This window comes from Poecilia reticulata, chromosome 4, assembly GCF_904066995.2.
Source record: "Poecilia reticulata chromosome 4, P_reticulata-male-v2, whole genome shotgun sequence".
Taxonomy (NCBI): Eukaryota; Metazoa; Chordata; class Actinopteri; order Cyprinodontiformes; family Poeciliidae; genus Poecilia; species Poecilia reticulata.
The window spans coordinates 31390629-31411511 of record NC_088833.1 but is presented as its reverse complement, the minus strand read 5'-3'; the positions used below and the strand labels follow the sequence as shown (position 1 = coordinate 31411511).

Below are 20883 nucleotides of genomic sequence, written 5' to 3'. Positions count from 1 at the left end.
AAATGATTTTTTGTCGCTCTGTGGTTCACTTTGATAAAATGAACCACTGGCTGAAGGTGCTCCCGTGTCCATCCAGCACATCATGAAGTGGATGAGACTCGTTCTGAAAGACGACCTGCATCTTGGACAGGATGCGTCTGTCTGACACCACCGTCAGAGTCCAGCTCCACTCCAACGATGTCGCTGGCCTTCCGAATTAGTTTTTTCGGTCTGTTGGTGTCCTCCACCTTCAGCCTGCTGCCCCAGCATGACTGTATATCAGAACCATTAATCAGAGACCAACTTCAGCCTTAGAAGACAAAGCCACTCTGGGGGTGGGAGCCATGTTGCCTGTATCAAAAACAACTGGTGAAGTGCTGGAGTGGGCTGATAGTGTCAGACGGAGCTTGAGTAAGGAACTTGTGAGTTTTTGATATAAGCAGCAGTGAAGGTGTTTGCTCCAACCGTGGCTAGGTCTTTTTGTCACAGAAAAGATTTAAGCTCGACTTTAAAATAGATTGTTTGGGAGATTGTCTTTTATTTCTGTTTGTCCCATTTTATTTCTTTGCAATACTCTGCACCTAAAAAGAAAAAGTGCATTAGTCTTTGGGGATATTGTAAATTACATCATGGGGGAAGACAGTTTTATGACCAAACCCTGATGATAAAAATACCTGAAAAATAGAGAGATGGGTGGTGCTGTTGTTTTCCCAGGAACTCTGCAAAGATGAGAGGACTGAAGGGAGCCAGGAAACATGTCAAGAGTTTAATCAGAGAGAGAACAGCATTAACCGGCTTTAATCCGGATTACAGGACACAATATCTGATTTTGTTCTCCATAATATCGTATTATCACTCAGCGTAATGCTAAAAGGTCACCATAAATGACCCACAGCATCCATGAGGTTCTGTTTTTAGAACAGGCCACACATCCCCAGGCAGCAGCTGAACCGTTCTTCTTAGGCGTACCACATTTTGAAATAAGTGACTTTTGTGTCTAGTGCTCATTCAGCACTTCTAGGAAGCACACTCAGCTTTTGCTTATCAAATCACTTGTCAGATTCACAAAGGCAAGCTGAGAGAATGCTGTGGGACAGAATTATATGCAGGGAAACTTCTTCCACTTAAAGTTATTAGAAAGAAACACTCGCATAGCTGAGAAGGTCTGGCTCATGAACATGAGCTACTGATGCAGTTGTAAATGTTGTAAGTTATTAATACCCCACTGGGTTTACTTTTGTACTCTTTTTATGTGACTTTTTGTTTACATTTACTTTAATAGAGACTATGTGGCTATAAAGTCAGACTGTTGCAGAGGATGTGGGTTGCAGTGCTGGCTGGTAATTGTAGTTGGTTGGATGAGCATGAGAGTTTCCTGGCTAAGGCAGTTCAAGGCCTGGTGGCATCACATGTTCTGAGTTTATGTTGCATAAAGATCCAATCAATTGTTTTCCGCATGCCACACATCTTGCAATCTTACTTCAGCATGTTTTTGATGTGATAAAGTTTACATGTGAGCATGTCGGTATGTTTGTACTTGTGTTTGTGTGTCTGTTTGTAAGGGAGGTACGTGTTTATGATTCTGTGTGAATAAAAAAACTTAAATTGACAACATGTTGGATGGTTAAAGAAGCAACTGACCACTCCCCCTGCCTGAGATTCAGTGATAGAGCACAACAAAAAATAAAGTAATCAAAATAATACAAAGTTTGACGAAGCACTTTTTTGTTGTTTTTATTCCATTTTTAGTTTTGTGTTTGTTATGTTTTACTTTCCCCATTAATTTTATTGCAGCATTGAATATAAGTAAAGTTTAAATGTTTAATAATCATCTCCAAAAAGTGGCAAAAAATCAATAATGGTCATCAATACCCAATGAGATACAGCTGGAATTTCACAGTCAAAATTAAATGTCGCCTTCCCATTTCTTGGTTTAAAAAGTACATCTAAAGAATATCAAAATTATTGGTGAAACAACTGGGCTGTGCTTTGTCTTAAAGTACAGCGTTCAGCTAGTGAACATTTAGCTGACTTTAAGAGAGAACTTACATCTCTGTTAGTTCGCAATGTATTTTAAAATGTAAAATACATTGCGAGGGAAGAAATCCATTTCAGGATTGTGACATAACAAGCATCTCATTGAAGAGTGAATACTATAGAAGTCCATAAAATTCCATGTGTTTAAGTTTTGCTCTCATTACTGTAAAATTACTATCAGTTTCTTTCACAAATAAATAATAAGCTGCATTTTATATAATGATCCATAAACATAGCATTACTGCCTCTGCATTAATATGTAAAACTTTTTGCTAGAAATTAGGAATCATGTTCAACAATTTCAAGGCAATACTTAGATAAACATGAATTTTATTTTGAGACACAGATATAATCCAAATTTTTGAAAGCCATGCATACACAGGTTGTTATTACATCAGTGTGGCTCGCCTACTTTGATGCTGGAAGCAGTCTGAATTCAATCACCCATTTAGGATGCATCCTTAGATCTTCTTTTTATACAGCAAATCTTCCCTGACATGTCAGGTTCACTCCTGACATGCCAAAGATAGCACATGGAAAAAATAAGACATAAATCCTGTTATTACTACAGAAGCGTCAACTCATTCTCATTTTGGGCCACATTAAGATCATGAGTGGTATATGTAACATGACATGGATCCCAGACATCTAAGCAAGAGCCAGTTGTGGCAGAATGTATTGATAAAATCACTTAAACTCAACTAATGAACTGTTAAAAGATTATAGCTTTCTCTGAACTTGATTTGGACTTCTCATGATTAAATCATATTTATTGTGACATATTTCTACATTGATGTAATTTTACATAATACAAATCAAAACTGATTTGATTTGACTGGTTAAAACTGTCATCTTGAATTTACTTTCTTTCAGACCAAGTACGAGTACTTCAGTTTATGCACTCGCCAATACCGATACCAATAAAGATACCAATACAGATACCGATACAGATTCCGATACCGATGACGATAACAATAACAAATTGGTACTTATATTTCTCGCAATAACTTTTGAGAACAGTTTTATTTAGAACAAGGTGACTCTTCTTTTTAAGTCTTTCTGTCTTGAGTTTAACACTTGTGTACCAGTACAACACAGATATATAGAAAATGCCATAAAATGTCATATTTTTCTCTTGATTTTTAGCTCAAAAACAGTCATAAATACTGAACCAGATTTTGATGCCACAGCCATAATTTTAAAATTGAAAAGTGGATAAATTTAGTTTGTTCTTACAGTAAATAAGCCTGTTTAGGCTTTGTGGCTCAACAGAAACACATTTTTATTGCTTGCAAGTTTTCAGTTTTTTATGCAGGATATGTAAATGAAGTGAAAGAGCACAACTATAATCAATCAATCAATCAAATTTTATTTGCAAAGTACATTTGAGAAACAAGGCATTTCGAAGTGCTTTACATCACAAAAACATAGAAATACAGTCTTAGAATGCACAGTCAATTGAAACATTACATTTAGCCAAGTGACATAGTAGTACATCAGATAAAAGCAGCGCCATATACTTTCTTTGCATTTCAGAGTTACTTTCACATTCTTTTCAGCTTTAAATTTGTGGTTATGACATCAAAAAGTGCAACAACAAAGTTGCCCTGCGACAGACTGCCGATCTGTCTAGGGTGACCCCTCTTCTCGCCCGGAACGTTAGCTGGAGAGGAACCAGCAACCCTTCCGACCCCACTAAGGGACAACGGTGTAAAGAAAATGGATGGATGGATTGACATCAAAAAGTCTTGCTCTCTAAAAGTTAGGAAATTACGCTTTAGACAGATAAAAAGATAGAAAATCCAGCACAGTTATTCTGCATCATGCCTTTAGACACTGTATTGGAACAAGACGACACAATCTTAGAATCATGTGGAAGGAAGTTGAACATTTAAAAAAAAAAAAAACTCCCTCAGATAGTTATACAATTTTAATGCTGTCCGTTTCCCTTTGTAGTAACTCACTAACAAATGAGTTACAGAGATGCTACAGTTAGAACAAGGCACCTCTTGAATATTGTGCTGGAATCTAGTTCATGACTGCAGTTATTTTCCAACCTTAACTGACATACATGACACAAATATGAGGCTTGTCCTCTAAAGTTCAATCCACACATCTGCCACTATTTATTTGTTCTTCCTGTTCTGTGGGAGACCCTTATCACATTGCATATCAGTATGTGCCTAAAAAAAGTTATTGCAAACTTAACATAGACATCTATAAAACTTTCACTTTTTGACCAGCAGAAGTCCAACTTTAGTCTAGATGTTCATGGACTACTCAGACAAGATTTAGATAAATTCAAGTAAAAATGCTTAATTTACAAATAGTATATATGAACACTATTAGCATGGTGATAACACTATTGGCATGGTGTTCATAGGCATTAGACAGTAAAGTCATAATAGCTGAAGACTTCTGTGAAACACATGTGGATTTGTAATTACTTGTTCCTGTAGCGTTTTTCCATTTTTAGTGCTAACCTAGCTAAGCTAAGCTAAGCTAACCTAACAATCTTGGTATACGTAACATGACATGGATCCCAGACATCTAAGCAACCAGCTTACTTTCATCACAAAAAAGTTAATTATCTGTTTAAGTTTTTTCTTTCCTTTGTTATTTTGGATTTATCAAAGGTCAAACAGGGCACATATAAATATATTATTAATTTTTCCTACATTCGTTATTTTTCTAATCTATTAATCAGCATTTAATGAGAAAGGAATAAAACAAACTATGAAATTGAAAGTTAATGTGAACAAGAAATTGCTTTTAATTGTTTTCTGTTTGTTTTTTGTTTACAGTGTATGCTTGTGTATCATTTAACACAAGATGGACTCTGAATGTACAAGAGGTGGAGCTGGTCATGTGCTTCTGTAGCGTGTTATGCTCTTAAAGATGCTGCTTCTTTTTACTGTCTGTTTCTTTTGCAGCTATGCAGCTCATTTTAATTGTTACGATAATACCTCAGAAATGTCGAATATATGCTAATATATGCACTGTTTTACAGTGCCTAATGTCTTTTGATCCCCTGGGTTCATCGTCAGTTAATTCTTCATTTTTACCAAAGAACAAATTTTTTTTTGCTTCTTTTTTAAATTCCCTCTTTTTTTGCTCTGTAACTATCTTAAAGCAAACTTTTCTGCACCAAATTCCGACTATAAACATGTGAAACTGACAATGAGGTGACGTTTCTGCAGTCGGAGTGAGAATTTTTCTTTAAAGAAGTGATAAAAGACTATATTCACTGAGAACCTTTCTTATCTTTTGAGAGCATCTTTTAAAGGTTGTGTGTGTTCTTGATGACCTTGTTTTCCTCCATTTTCTCCTTCTTGGTCCTATAGGTCCCCTTACAAAGAAACACACTGATGATTTAAGTGATAGTGACCGCACGGAAGATGAAGGTATTTTTTCCCCCAAATGCCAATCTGATTTGCATGACAAGGGAAACCAGACTTACCCTTTCTCCTCCAATTTTTATCTTCTTTGATTTTCTTACATTTCTTGTCCTTTTTTTGAAAGTAATGGACATTTTCTTTTTGCTCTTTACTCGTAAACTCTTTTTGGGCTGAATGTGTTTTGTCCTTTTCAGCTTGATGTCTTGAAGTTTACATGTGTCCCACCATTCTTTGATGTTAATACTGTAACATAAATTCTCTGCTTGGATTTGCTGTTTCCTTTACATTTTCGTTGTTTCTCTATGTTGCATCCCACCAGCAGATATAGAATCTATTAACCCTTCAGCCAACTGTTGCCACATTTTTGCATGTTTTTTCCTTTAATTTGCCTAAACATGGTTGTGTTGAGGGAACTCAGCCACTGGCTAATTTACTAACACTTAGACTTGTTCATGTTTCAGGCATCAAATAAAATGTTTCTATACAATTTTAAGTGCTGGATAATTATAGCATCAATCCAGTTGCATTTATAAACTTCCTGATTTTAAAATGATGTAATCCTTAACAACAAAAATTAAAAAAACATGAAACATTACCACCTAATATAATAAAATGCAAATGAAGAGGAAAAACTGAAAAATCTTAAAATAAAATCTAATAAAAAATAATAACATTTTGAACCCTCTAATAGATTTCCTGTGTACCATGTGTGCAAAAGTTAAAGAGGAGAAGCTGCAGTATTTACTGAAGGTGAAGCAAATCACTTTGACCACCAACTCACACAAATATATTCCTCCATTTCTCTCCATGCTACAATGTTTTTAAAGGATTTCTGACTCCCTTTGTGCCACAGTCTCATCAAAGGCTTCCTTTCCCATTCTAATTTCCAACCTGAAAAAGCAATCTCAGATTAAAACAACCTCAAATGCCAACACAGCATCAGGACATGTGCAGAACTATTGTTGAAACTGGAAGTTTACATACATGAAATAAAAAGACACACACACACCCACGCATCCCCACACACACGCACACACACCTTTTTTCCCCGTGTCAATCTGAAGTTATATGAAACCAAGCTTCTCCTGGTTAGGTCAGCTAGAATTAGCAAAACAATTTATATTTGCTAAATTCCACAATAATGAGATAAATATGTCAGATATTTATTTATTAATGTCTTCAAAATAAGGGGTTTACATATGTGATAATTACTGTCTCTTTAAACAATGGTGGAAAGATTAGATGATCATGTCATGGCTTTGGAAACTTCTGATAGGTTAACTGATCCATGTAAGTTAATTGTAGTCTAACCTGTGGATGGATTTTAAGGCCTCACCTGGAACTCACTGTTTTCTGATGGGAAATTCAGCAGAATTCATCCAGGATATCAGGAAGAAAATCATGGAGCTGCTGCAGTCGGGTTCATCCTGGGAACAATTTATCGATAAATGAAGGCGATGCGTTCATCTGCTCAATTACATGCAAATACAGACCTGATGGGAATGTCCAGCCATCACACTGCTCAGACGGGAGACGGGTAGCAAGGTGGCATACAGACCTGGCTGAGTTATGCCAGCCAGTTCAGTCTGAAGGAGTGGGCCAGAACTCTAGTAAACTAACTTCAGTCAGTCAGAAAAAAATGTTTAATGTGTCTTTTTTTGTTAGTGTATGTAAACATCTGGTTTCAGCTGTATATATCGCTGGAACACATGCAATGCTTTAGTCTTTGGTGAGTTCATGCATTCATTATATGATTCAGTCAACCTAATGTAATGTTTCCAGGTATAAACTGGTGTAGTGAAATAGCTGCTCTGTATATCATTTTCAATTGCATCTGAAATGCATTTAGATTTCATCCAAGCTGTTAATGCTGTAAAGGCGCTGAGTGCAACATCAACACCTTCTATAAATTATGACAAAGACAATATGAATTTAAGACTTTAGCAGTTATCTTCTTGGTATTTAAATTGAGAGTAGAACTCTGACTGTGTGCTTAAACTTCATATTCTCAATACAAAAGAACAGGGGATGTTTTGCTTGATTGCTGCAGATAGTAAGTCTGTTGTAAAATCACATCAGAAAAAAAAATGTCCTTGATAAAATCAGAGGAGAGTGTCATATCCCCTGAAGACTGCTGCAGTGCAGCTTTAATGACAGACAGAAGGTCTTAATAAGGCACCTCTACTGTATAATATCACGAGGCAAACAGAAGTTTCACCCAAATAAGACTCACAACGATCCAGATCCTTTTGATCTGTGCCACCATGCTGTTTTTCTGGGAACTAGCATACATACTAAGTCTACTGAACCCTTTCACACACACAGACGCACGCACACATCCACACACACACCTACACACGCACACACACACGCGCACGCACACACACACACACACGCACACACACACACACACACACACACACACACACACACACACACACACACACACACACACACACACACACACACACACACACACACACACACACACACAAACGAGATTAGTGATAACCACACAGACTTATGCAGTAAAATCCCAACAAGCCTCAAGTATTATCTTGATAAAGGATGCATGCAAGGAAAAGTAATCCAGTTTAACATAGAGGAAAATATGGCTGAGAAAACACACAGAACCAAAGTCTGTCAGGCTCTCTCTGATCAGCTCCCAAGCCCTCCACCCATTTCCCTCTACACATAATGTCTGAATACTCTTAACCTTTGACCCAATGTTGCCTTGTAGCGCAGTCAGAGAACATCCCCTGACCTCACCGCCCCTCCTGACCAGTAAATCTTGCATTTCCCTCTGTAGACACTGTGAAGCTGGTGTGTGTAATCCTTTTTGTGTTAAGAATAGAGATGTAACCAAGAAAGTCTCTAAAAGCTGGAGATTTGCCCCAAGCTCAAGATTTTCACTGTATAATGCTGAAGTAGTTAGAAATATAGATGTCATGATCTGTAGAATTCACAAGAGCTCATGCAGCTCATAAACCCCATCATACCTCATATTCATCTTTTATGGGTATCGTATTTTGAAAGGCCAAGATTTGCAAGTAGCTGATGCAAGACCAACCGAGACCTGAAGCTAAACCAGTGGTCATCAGGTCCAGGCCTGGAAAGCTGACAGATTTAGCTGATTTAAATCACATGCCTTATTATAAAACAACTTCTCAAAAGCACAATATCATCAGAAACTTTTGATCAGCTTTAGATGAAGAAACTGAGCTCAGATTACATCAGACATGCTAAGATCAAACCAGGTGAGACCAAAAGTTTCTGTCATCTAGAAATGACTCCAAACCAAAATGTTCCATCATGGCTAATGCAAAGGCTTGTTCCAGTCCTTTAAATCAGCATCACTTTTAACCATACAGCATTGATTACAGACATTGTTTACTTTCCAGTAAGGACCCTCATGTTGATTGTAACAGTGGAAAAGCTTCTCAGTCCTCCAGGAGACTACAATGCTCAGAGCTTAAACAGAAAACAGACCTTTTCTTGATTCTTGAGCACAGTTCACCCAAATGTGTACTTCACTTCTGATTATGGGTTAGGTGAATTATACTTATCAACCACATTAATAGAGTAGTTATAGGTCACTAATAGTCACTGTAATTGGTAAAGTCCATTTGGTTTGAGTTTAAGTATTGGCCTTCTCAACTGATACAGGACGTGATCAAAATATCTGGTCAGATTCATTTGTCTCCATTGTCTTATTGTTCTATAGAGCCTCCCTTCATAAAAAGTTATCATTTTACATAATTGTACCATACAAAGAAATTAATACCAAACTAGTTCACAAAGAACCGATAAGCATTTGTTGAATTTCAATAGAATAAATACACTCCATCAAACCTTTAAAAGAGTCCATGTTTTCCCTGCTTTCTGAAAATCAGAACCATTCTTTAAGTGGAGCTTCAAAATGCACAGAGGCCAAAGAGGAGCAAGAGACAAAACAACAGCAGAAGGCATTTTACTGAAAACATGTTAACTGGCACAGTTTAAAGTTTCAAATTCTGGCTAATAAAACCCAAAATGAACGTCAAAATGAACTTATGAAGATAACCACCATTGTTTCTGTTTAAAATTAGTTTCATTATGCTTGATGGATATCTCCCTTCAGACTTGCAGGAAATCCCTCCACTTATTGGAGGGAGCATCCTTAACGAGGAGCATCCATGTTCTGGATCTCATGGCTGTTTTTCCAAGCTTCTCTCTCCATCCATCCCCAAAATTTAAATAGGGGAATGTTTTTAGTGTTGAAGGAAATGTGGCCTCTGCTCTTCTCTCACAGACACTGTATCTGCAGTATGCATCAGTTAGAGCCTTAATTTAGGCTGAGTATCTGCCAGTCCGTTCATGAAAGCCCACCGGATCCCCTGGCTCTGTGCAGGTGAAATTGCTTTGAGTCTACCACTTGAGTTATTTATCCCATGAATCTCATGATATTTTAAGAGATTTAAAATGACTGCGTCCTTGCGTCCAAACTCTGCAGCAATAGCGTGTAGTTGGATGTGCAGCTCAGCAGTGCTGGCATGTTCAAAGGCAGAACACCGCACTAGCCCTCTGGGGCTTATGATTGTGAATGCCTGGCAGAAAACGTAATGAAAGCCAGATTTATGCTCTGAATTTTAAGGCTAACAGCCTTAAGACTTTGATCAGCTGTTTGAGTCCAAATGCATTTCTTTAACATTTTTACGCTTAGCTTGTTGCTCTTGTTCCTTCTTTTGAAGCACCACTTATAACCTTTTCATGGTCCAGGAGTATAAATACCAAATTCTTCTAATTTCTGTCCCAATTTTTCAGATTGAGATCAGGAGTCCATGTTATCCAAACTGTGAAACAGGTCAGTTGCAGCTTCAATATGTAACGTTACAGTACAGATTCATTAGTTATTGGGAACCTCAGCCACAGCCAGAAGACAGGATCATAGAAAGGAAGAAAAAAAACCTACTGCTTGTTAGTCTTGTTGGTTTGATAAGTCTTCAACATGAGCAGATGAAGAGGATACTAAAGTTGTTGCCGCAGCCTGCGGGCATCTCTCAGGCTTTGCTTTGAGAAATCTAAAGCTCCTGAATCTCTTTGATCATATCCTCATACCTGAGAAAGAAAAATGCAGACTAGCTATTCTCAGACAGCTCAGTCTCTGTCTCTCTCTCACCCAGACTTATTTCAGGAATGTCTAAATAGTTGAAGCGCTCCAAAATGTGTCTCATTTTCACACATTTTCCTGTTTTTTTTAGCTCACCCTAAAACAATCCAGGTTTGAACGACACTGATTTGTTTGCTCACTTATTCCTAGTTAGCTTAATCCAAAAGTAAGACTCAGTGAAAAAGTAGATATAAAAAGGAAAATTCAATTCAAAACCAGACCAAGAGCAAACGATTGTAGTATTACAATAAGTAATCAATATTTACGTGATTAGCAGTGGTTCTGGTAATCACTTTAAATACATCATTAAGTCATGCTACGAAAGATGATGAAACCCTCCACTAGCTGAATGAAGATTAATTGAAAGGTTTTGAGAATGAAGAGGCTTTAGAGGATTGTTTTTGGTTCTCTGACAGCCAATCAAAGCATGCCAGGAAGCATATAGTGAAGAAAAAAAAATGAACATCTTACAGCTGGAATCTTAAAGTATATTGTGTTCTGTTGACACTGGAACTTCTTTCACTTTGTAAATCCAGGTAAATCCATCAAATTCCCACACAAAGCCGCTGCAGTTTTCCTTTAACCTCACCTCATTACCACTGACCTTCAGAGCAGAACGAGGGGAGGCCGTTAGAACAGCCATGCTGGATGTACAGTATCTCTGAGGCAGACTCATTTTTTTCAAGCAGTACTTGAGAGCTCATATCCAAACAGAGCAGGAGGACTGTTTAGGTCATCCATACCCAATAAAAAGTTCAACATATTTAAAGGAAACTTACAAAAAACCAGAAGCGTTGTTTTGATTAAAATCCAAGACATGAAAAATGACTAAATTTTCATATGGGTGGGATCAATTAAGTTTTAATACCCACCTTATTTCTGTAACCCATGATGCTGTCTGGCCACTTGTCTGGAGCATGTAAGGTTTCTTGCAGAAGAGATGTGAAAATATTCACTTTAAAATGAACAGCATTATTTGCATACTCCATGCACATACTAGAATATGTAATTGCTTCTCAAACCTTTATGCTCTGAACAAGGTGAATAGGAAATGTGAAATTAATGTGGCATTTTCTATGCTTTTAAATCTTTTAATTGGCAATTTTACCTTGTAGTTTGAGAATGGAGTCCATGATGGAAAGAAGGGAATCTCACGGCCTTATGAATTATACCAATCATAAAACGACACAAAGCCAGGTTCACCATTTACCTCCCTAGGTTTTTTGTAAACAAAATGAATGGAGGCTACATACAGTAGGCAAATACATCCCATACCTGGGATTTTTTAAAATTTTTAATCATTATTCGGTGTTGAGGTGCGGTGAGAGAGAGGACAAGGTTGAGAGATTAAAAACAAGTTGATTTTGATGAAAAAGCCATCCACAACGGTTCCAAAACACAGGCAGCACAGTAAAGCTCTCACACTGGTTAACAAGAAACATAAGATAAATGGACTGACTGGAACTACAACTAAGACAAAGAACACAGAACACAGGTGGGTTTAAATACACAGGGAGGGTAATCAGGGATGAGACACACCTGGGAACAATCAAGGGGAAGACAGAACACAGAGACTCACTAGATGCAGAAACCGAAAAGAATCCATGGGGGGAAAAAAAAACACAAAAACTCAGTCAACAACAAAATAGTATGGCCAAGGCAGGAATAGTCTGTGGACCGGCAATGGCGCAGGAGACCGACCCCTCGTGGCAGGTCCGGCGGCCGGCAACGGCGCAGGAGACCGACCCCTCGTGGCAGGTCCGGCGGCCGGCAACGGCGCAGGAGACCGACCCCTCGTGGCAGGTCCGGCGGCCGGCAACGGCGCAGGAGACCGACCCCTCGTGACAGGTCCGGCGGCCGGCAACGGCGCAGGAGACCGACCCCTCGTGGCAAGTCCGGCGGCCGGCAACGGCGCAGGAGACCGACCCCTCGTGGCAGGTCCGGCGGCCGGCAACGGCGCAGGAGACCGACCCCTCGTGGCAGGTCCGGCGGCCGGCAACGGCGCAGGAGACCGACCCCTCGTGACAGGTCCGGCGGCCGGCAACGGCGCAGGAGACCGACCCCTCGTGGCAGGTCCGGCGGCCCGCAACGGCGCAAGAGGCCGACCCCTCCGTCTCACAATGAGGCGGATGGCAGGGTAGCTGCACCGTCTGGCCCAGAGACTGGCTGAGCCCCCGCAGAGGCTGCGGAGCGCCGGCCGGCGGCTTGTGGAGGGTAGCCGGGGGTCTCGGAAGGAGCGCTGGGGGTCTCGGAAGACGACGTAGGCACAGGATCAGCAGCAGCGATGAAAGGTGCAGGGTCCGCAGCCGCTGCAGCAGGTTCAGGCATCAGCGGAGAAAACGCTGCAGCCCCAGAGGAAGATGTGGTAGGTGCTGGACCCGGAGACTGCAGAGAGGGTGGAGCGGCGTGTGTGGAGGAGTGTCTCTTCTGAATGAATTCGTTGTATAGTTCGAGAAGTATTTCCAAAAAAAATTAGTCTCTTGAATTGTTTGAATAGGAAATTGAATTTCTCTTCAGAGTCCATTTCATAAAAGTTTATGAGTTGATTAACAGAATAGTCCTTGGAAGCTGTCTGGGAGGTTACCAGAGAAGGGCGATCCTGTTTCGCCATCATAGTCCGATTCGATTCCCATTTCCTCCAGAAGCAGCGGAGAAGGCAGGTACTCCACATCCTTGTAGAGATCCCTCTGTGCCAATTCCAACTGCTGTTGGATCCATTCTTCCTGGTCATTTGATGCCATGATTCTCGCCTTGTCTGGTCGGGTCCTTCTGTCATGATTCGGGGTTGAGGTGCAGTGAGTGAGACATCGTAGGACCAGGTTGAGAGATTGAAAAAAAGTTGATTTTAATGAAAGAGCTATCCACAATGGTTCCAAACACAGGCAGCACAGTTGAGCAGACGGTAAAGCCCTCACATTGGTAGCACTGGCTAACAAGAAACATAAGATAAATGGACTGACTGGAGCTACAACTAAGACAAGGACATATACAAGGAACAAAGAACACAGGTGGGTTTAAATACACAGGGAGGGTAATCAGGGAATGAGACACACCTGGGAACAATCAAGGGGAAGACAGGAACAACATGGAGACTCACTAGACAGAAACCTAAAATAAACAAACAGAAACAGAAAAACTCAAATTCCAAGAGATACAATGTTTGGAAATCAGTCAAAGGCCATTCCCATATGTGGTCCTAAATCAGATAGGTACCATATTGAAAGGTGATGTCACACTTTATCCATGGTTTACGTCACAGTGTTTTGTACAAGAAGAGGTGGAAATCAGGAGCATCACAACTAAATAATGGGTGACAGCAGCGTGGCTCATGTTGTGTTTGCTGCTCTAATTATGCGCTCATGTTCACTGTTGCCCGTTTCAGATGCATCTCTACAGACCTGCAGAACATTTCATAAGTACATCAAGCCAAGCTACACAAACATGTTCCTAGACTCTCCTTCAAAATAAACATCTTGTGACAACAGTATTAATTCTTTTGAACAGTGGATGCAAGTCAGAACAACTGTTGGGTCCAGTTGTACACAAGAACTGGCAGAAGTGTTGCACCGATGCCGCTTATCTGGCTGATCACTGATCTTTGAAAAGCCTGACCTGCCAGTTCAGATTTTGGCCAATACTGTTTTTTTGTCTGAAAAGTTGCTAAACATTGTTACAAATTGCTAACAGTGGAGTGACTATTGTTAACCATTCACATGCAGAAGGTCAGTGAGTCCTCTCTCACAGCAAAGCAACAGGACTACATCTGATTGGCAGACCTTTGGATAAGATCAGCTTCACATGCAAGTATGTGAACCCATTTATCAACCAACCATTTTATTGCTGCACCCCTAATAAGAAATGGGATATATGTTTGCTTTTATAAAGACAGAATCCTGTGTTTGATATCCCTTTTTCTTCTGTTCTTGTGGGTCACTTTGGTGCTAGATCACCTTGATCTGATAGTGATCTATAACTATAATGCAAACAACTAATAAAATCTCAGCAGAAAGTCAGATTTCAATATTACATTCACAATGTGATGTTAGCTACATGTACTGTAGATACCACATTTGTCTTGATTTCTTTATCAGTAGATAGAAAACAAATCTCTGCATGCAGAAATAATCCTAATGTTATTAGGATTATTTATTGCCTTGTTTATTATTTATTGCCTCTAAATAATAAACACGTAGAGGCAACAAGTAGGTTTTTCATCTCACATTTAGGTTAGCAGAAAGAATAAACCGAGCTGTTCTCAAGATCTTCCATCTTTTTATTTAGATGTCTCCATTGTCTTACTGACAAGGCATGAGTGTTCCAACATTTCTGATTGGAATCACAGATTTTGTGAAAGATGGAGAGGAAATTTAAAGTTTAAAAGAAAAAAGAAAAGAAAATAGCAAGGGTGTAAATCATCATTTTCATGATTATAGTGATTAAAAGAGTGATTTTTAATGCTTTAAAAGTGTAATTAATAGCAATATTTCATCAGAATGTGATAATCATGCACCAATTCTTGAAATATCATTGTTGGTTTGGTTCTTCAGCATTATTACCATGGTTATCTCTGTCATCAGCACCAACAGTCACCAGTCTCAGAATAGTAATCTTGACTTCTATAAACCAGCATAATTATCACCATCAGCTTTGGCTTAAAGCTCAAAATCATGGGCCTAATTAAGTTGTCCTACAATTTCTCATCATTCCTTCATCATTGTCTATACAATCATCATCTATAACAGGTAACTATAGTAACCTAATGTGTGACCACCATTGACGAGAGTTGAATGTAGTTATCGTTACAATCATTGCTGCTGTTGACATCAACATCAGTGTCTGTGTCTTGTTTGCTGCCATCTTCACTGTCAACATTGTTCTGACTAAATTCATTTGTATAATGGCTTTAATTATGCTTATCATCACCACCATAACAGCTATTATCATCCTCATTACTGTCACTCATCACTTTCATCATCAGGGCTTCACGATTTCATTACTGAGGCTCATTGTGACCAATATATAAAATTGGAATTACACTTACCAGCTTATACCATCAATACTCCAGCTATAGATTTTAATTAATATTATGACATTAGCACTATGAGTGACATGAAAATTGCCATGGTGACTCACACAAATACTGTCAGTATTTTATTTATAGAGTACAAACACTTAACCGTTTTCTATTACAAGTTTTTGGAATAATTTGATGAGTTCTATGACAAGATGCTGGATTGTAGAGAAGATAAAAACTACAGATATTGATGCTAGCTATGTTTATAGAAAAGGTTAAAAAAGACAAATAAAATACTAGCCACGGTCAGCCTTTTATCCTCTGTTCATCCCTCATTTCCCTTTTAAATTAAATCTTTATTTATTTAGAACATGAAAAAAAAACAATGGAAGAGAGAAAGAAAGAAACTGAAAAAGAAAAATACGACAATATGTAACAAAAGGAGCAGGGAGAAGCCAATGCTTAGTAAATCCTTACCCCAGTTGACTTGTAAAATATAAACACTGTGCATTTCACAATGCAGAATCCAAATATGTCCATATGGCATATTTTTAATCGATGTCACAAAAAAGTCACTGTACAAAGAATTTTTGGTAACACTTTATTTGAAGGGGTGTCCATAAGACTGACATGACACTGTCATAAACATTCATAAAGACTTCTTCATGTTCATGACAGGTGTTATGCCATGTTTATGACAGTGTCATGTCAGTCTTATGGACACCCTTTCAAATAAAGTGTTACTGAATTTTTTTATGGTGCAGTCTCCACCATGCTTGGAGAAAGGACATTTCTGATGCTCTGCTGCTTTGCTTGAATAAATATTTCATAGAATTAAACACCCTTGGTATCAATCAGCTCTATAGCTGTTGAATCACCTTAATGGCACATTAAAGAAGCCAAATGTGCTCCTTTCCACAATTTTCCTTCCATGTTCAGTGTGGACACTTTAATCACACTGTGTAGGAAAACTTTCCTGAACTGAAAATCCTTTTTATTTTCACTTTGGTAACAGTTTTTCTTGAATGGTTAATTTTTAATTCCCTATGGACTCACTGATCTCCTTCTAGCCCAAAGTTCCTCAGTGATAACACATCAGCAGCATAAACAAAGTATGTTGCGGCATGCACCAATGAAGAAAGTCAGAAAGCAAGATGAGTCGCTCATTTCTGGGCAGCAGAAGATGAAAGTGACTCCATGTTTTGAACATCACTTTTTCAGAATGTTGTTGGATCTCCACAAATCATGTAATCCTTTCTGCTTGCAACTTGGTTTATGTCAGAGTCTTGTCAGGGATTCCAACTTCCCATTACAAACACTTTTGCTTTTAATCTTCTTGATGATTTGTGTCTGTTAGAAACTGAAAGTTGTAAAATTTAGGATGACTCAATAACTAGCAGTATATTGGTTTCCTTTCATTCTGTACTCAATTAAAAAACCTTTAACCTTCAGAAGCTAGTCTCAGCTGTACATAGTCACACGTCTGCTGGCGTTTCACTTCATCACTTTGCTTACTTTGTAGAACAAGCCATTGTAATAAATGCAAAATGTTTTATTTTGTTTAAGAAGTAAAAAACAAAATCTATCAACAAATCAAAGACATATTCAGCAAATTAGACTAGTACTGGAAAATGTATTTATTTCAGTAACTCATTACATAAATTCAGTAAGCAGAGGAATATGTTTTCAACCTTTTATTTTTGTTAATTATGATGATTTCATGAAAACACAACATTTTAAGATAAGAATATTACATTGCAGCCTTTAAGAAGCATTTTATTACAGAAATATGATCTTAAAAATTAAGGTTAATAACTAATTAAAGATGTTTAAAATATACTTCTAATCTTCCACATGAGCCTCATCAACAGCATCTTCTCATTTAATGAATATGAATGTGTTTAGTGAGGTGCAACAAGTCTTTTAAACAAGTACAGTTAAAAATTAACAATAAATATAAACTGTAGTTCTGGGCTCCACTTACTAAAAGGTTAGTTAGCACTAAGCTTAAAGCACTACTAATAAACACTAGTTCTGCTAGTGTTTATTTAAGCTTAGTACTAATTAGTATTAGTATTAGTACTTAGTACTAAAACTAAAGCACTACACCAACAAGGTGTTAGCAGATTAGCTAAATTATATCTGCCCTTTACAGACTACGACGCTCAAAAACAAATGTAGTTTTGACACCATAATTAGCATGTTTAGTGTTTAATTTTGTTCCAGCATGTTTCTTGTTTGAAATGAAGCACAAGGAGAGTAAAAGGAACTGCTGCATCATCACCCACTTCAAAGTGACTAGAAACATCCAACTACTTGAACAATTCTTAATAGCTGATAATCAAAACTTCAACACAGATAATGAACTTCATTCAACTGAAAGTTTACAAAACAGCCAAATATATGAACTCTTTCAAATCTACTTGGATCAATTAATCCAGGAGAAGCTATGTGTTCTAAAAATGTTCAAAGTTAGCAAAAAGACTGAAGTGCAAATCGAAAATTTTAAAAATTACTGCATGTTAATACACATCAAGTCAATGTAATTATATCAAAGTTCAGAAAGACACAATTTAAAAGCAAAAGTCATAAAATATGTTTTAAATGATTTCAGTGGAAACAGGGTAGCTTATTCTAATTTAGCTCACTATTAAAACCTAAAACACTGACACTCAAACAGAACCCTGGGAGGAATGGTCCAGTTTGTCCACAATGTCATATATAAGGACACAAACAATATAATATACATCATACATACAAGCGGCACATAGGGGTAGCCATACACATCCTGTAAGCTTCTTGTAAACGACACATCCAACCTGCTTGAACTGCACATGATTCTTTCACAGCTTCACCTGTGAAAGAATCCTGCTGTCATTGTTGACCTGCCAACTGTTTAAAGTTGAAATTCAGTCATGACAAATAGATCATGTTGTTTTCATGCAAACAAATACTTGTATGGTAGAGATTTGCATATTTTCCACACGTCTGCGGTACTGTGGTTAGCCCTAAACTTCCCTAATGGCTTCATCTGATTTTATATCTTTGTTTATAACAAGCGTAGTTTTCTACATTTGTATTTGGATGTGAATATTTTTAGAACATACAGTATGACAGACAATTTATACCCTAAACAGCATACTTTCTTTTTTACCATGACTGTACATAACTATTATTGTGCTGCGGTTAACAAATTATGCCTTTCTATAACCATTTCCTTTGGGTTGGGTTCTTAATTATTAATTTATTTATTTCTTGAGAGAAGATTTAGTTTTAATTCTGTGATAAGGAAAATGAGAGGGTAACTACTTCAATGCAGTTCAAGGACTACACTTTTTTTTGTTTTTAGTGTCTTGTGAACAAACACTCTACTCAGATGGAGCCACAATTTCTTTCTTTTAGTTTAATACCATCTTTATTTTATGACAAATGTCTAACAGAGCATTATAGAAATGATTTAACTCTAAATAAACTTCCAGACTTATGTTTTGCCATATTAGCAAAATCTTTGATTTATTTTAACAGAAAGGTGTCTTATTTAACTTCTAATTAATCCTGTTTGCCTCTGGTGCTATCAAGAGCTTGCGTGTTTCAGAACTGTAACATAAAGGCAAATATTTCTCTATAGCTGAACAGATAAATAAAGCAAATACCTGATGGCAAATTTACATCTCAATGACCTGAAAGATTTATTTTATTTTTTTTTAGAAAAGGCCAAACCTATCGTAGTATTTACTAGCAGATTTTTCTGCAGATTAATTGCTCAGTTTATGCACCAGCTTGATATGACAGGTCAGATTGCCACTCCTTCCTGTTGACAGCTGGTTTCCTGGAGTATAATTAAGACTCATTGCTTTAAGTATTCTGTTTCATTAACACAGAGAGTATGGGAAATTTAAAATGGTTCACAAAATAAACCCCCATTTACCAGTCAACACAGACCAATCCTTTGAATGGAAAAAGAAAAAAAATCAATTTGATGCCTGAAGCTAACAAGGTCTCCATATTAAAAAGCCAGTGTGCCAGGACAATTCTGGAAAACAAACTAAGAGGTAGCCAAAGTGTACTAGAGAATTAAAATTTCATCACTGTCTGTCACCTTCAATCTGTCATCTAATCAGTCCTTCTGCCTGTTCCACCTCCTCTTCTTCCTCCAGATATTAGGGAGAGTGGAAGCCCCAAGCCGGTGATGGTTTTTATCCACGGGGGTTCTTACATGGAAGGAACTGGAAATATGTTTGACGGCAGCATCCTAGCCAGCTATGGGAACGTCATCGTTATTACAGTCAACTACCGCCTGGGCGTCCTAGGTAAGGATCCTTCTGTTTCATATGTTGGAAGCAACTGGACTTTGTTTTTCTTTCTTTCTTTCCTTCATTCTTTCTTTATAACGTTCATCCTTTCTTTCTTTCGTGGTTGAACAAGCATAGCGTTGCTTTCTGGCTTGAACTGGGAGTACTCAGGCAGTTTTTGCTTCACTCTGCTATAATCTGATCTGTGGCTGGTGTCGGCTCTCGTTTCCTTTCCCATCATGAAGAAGACTCTGAAAGGTTGCTTTAAGACGGTTGCTATGTTGAGGTATTCCATTTGACAGAGCAAAACCGCAGAAGATTGTTAAGCATCTCTTTGGTTGGATGAGTCCACGGCATTGAAAAGTTTGTGGGCATGAGGCCATCAGGGCATGTTTTCCGTTGATTCAGCTTGAAGACATTCCTGGGTTTCTGATCCCCAGCAGATGATGATTAGACGAGGCTTAGTCATACACACATAGAGAGTGAAGTTGATGCTGACTTGTGTTACTCAGTGTTGGATACACTTTTTTTATTTTCACTCTGATTGACATAAATGTGACATGTGTTTTTCAGTGTAAATATTGAAGGTTTGAAAAATATGGACTCACAGAGGAAATCGTCTGTTTTGTTCTCCAGTCAACAGTGTTTGATCCACACTGGGACTTTCAATTCTCACTTTCTCTCCTCTCCATTGTATCTTGTCATCAGCTGTATTCATAATTCCTTCTCTTTTGTGTTGGGCTGTCACTAGCGTCTCCAGAGGGCAGGTATGTATAGCATATATGATGAAAACACAACTTTCACCGACTCTAAAGCAGATCATACTGAGGTTTGTTTGAATGAGAGGAAATGATCTCATTTTCATATTGTTTGGTTACTACGGTTTCCGGTTTTTCTGATTAAACTAGACTGGATTAGTGACTGAGGTCAATACTCACCTTTTATACCAATAAAAATCTGTCTCTGCATATTTGTCTTTATTTGTAGATGTATGTGTGAATGTGAAGAATGAGC

The 20883-nt window shown here is 38.1% G+C and overlaps 1 protein-coding gene across 5 annotated transcripts in view; it reads left to right on the top strand.

Annotated features, from left to right (window-relative positions):
* The window catches only part of nlgn1 (neuroligin 1), a 385565-nt gene that overhangs the window by 152838 nt on the left and 211844 nt on the right, over positions 1-20883 (top strand). For 3 of the 5 annotated variants that reach the window (XM_008407822.3, XM_017304370.2, XM_081606651.1), the window contains 2 exons: positions 5361-5420; positions 19735-19887. In XM_008407822.3, the coding sequence (XP_008406044.2) occupies positions 5361-5420; positions 19735-19887 (213 nt within the window). The remainder of the gene's footprint in view (positions 1-5360; positions 5421-19734; positions 19888-20883) is intronic. The other 2 variants (XM_008407824.3, XM_008407825.3) reach the window with 1 other exon arrangement.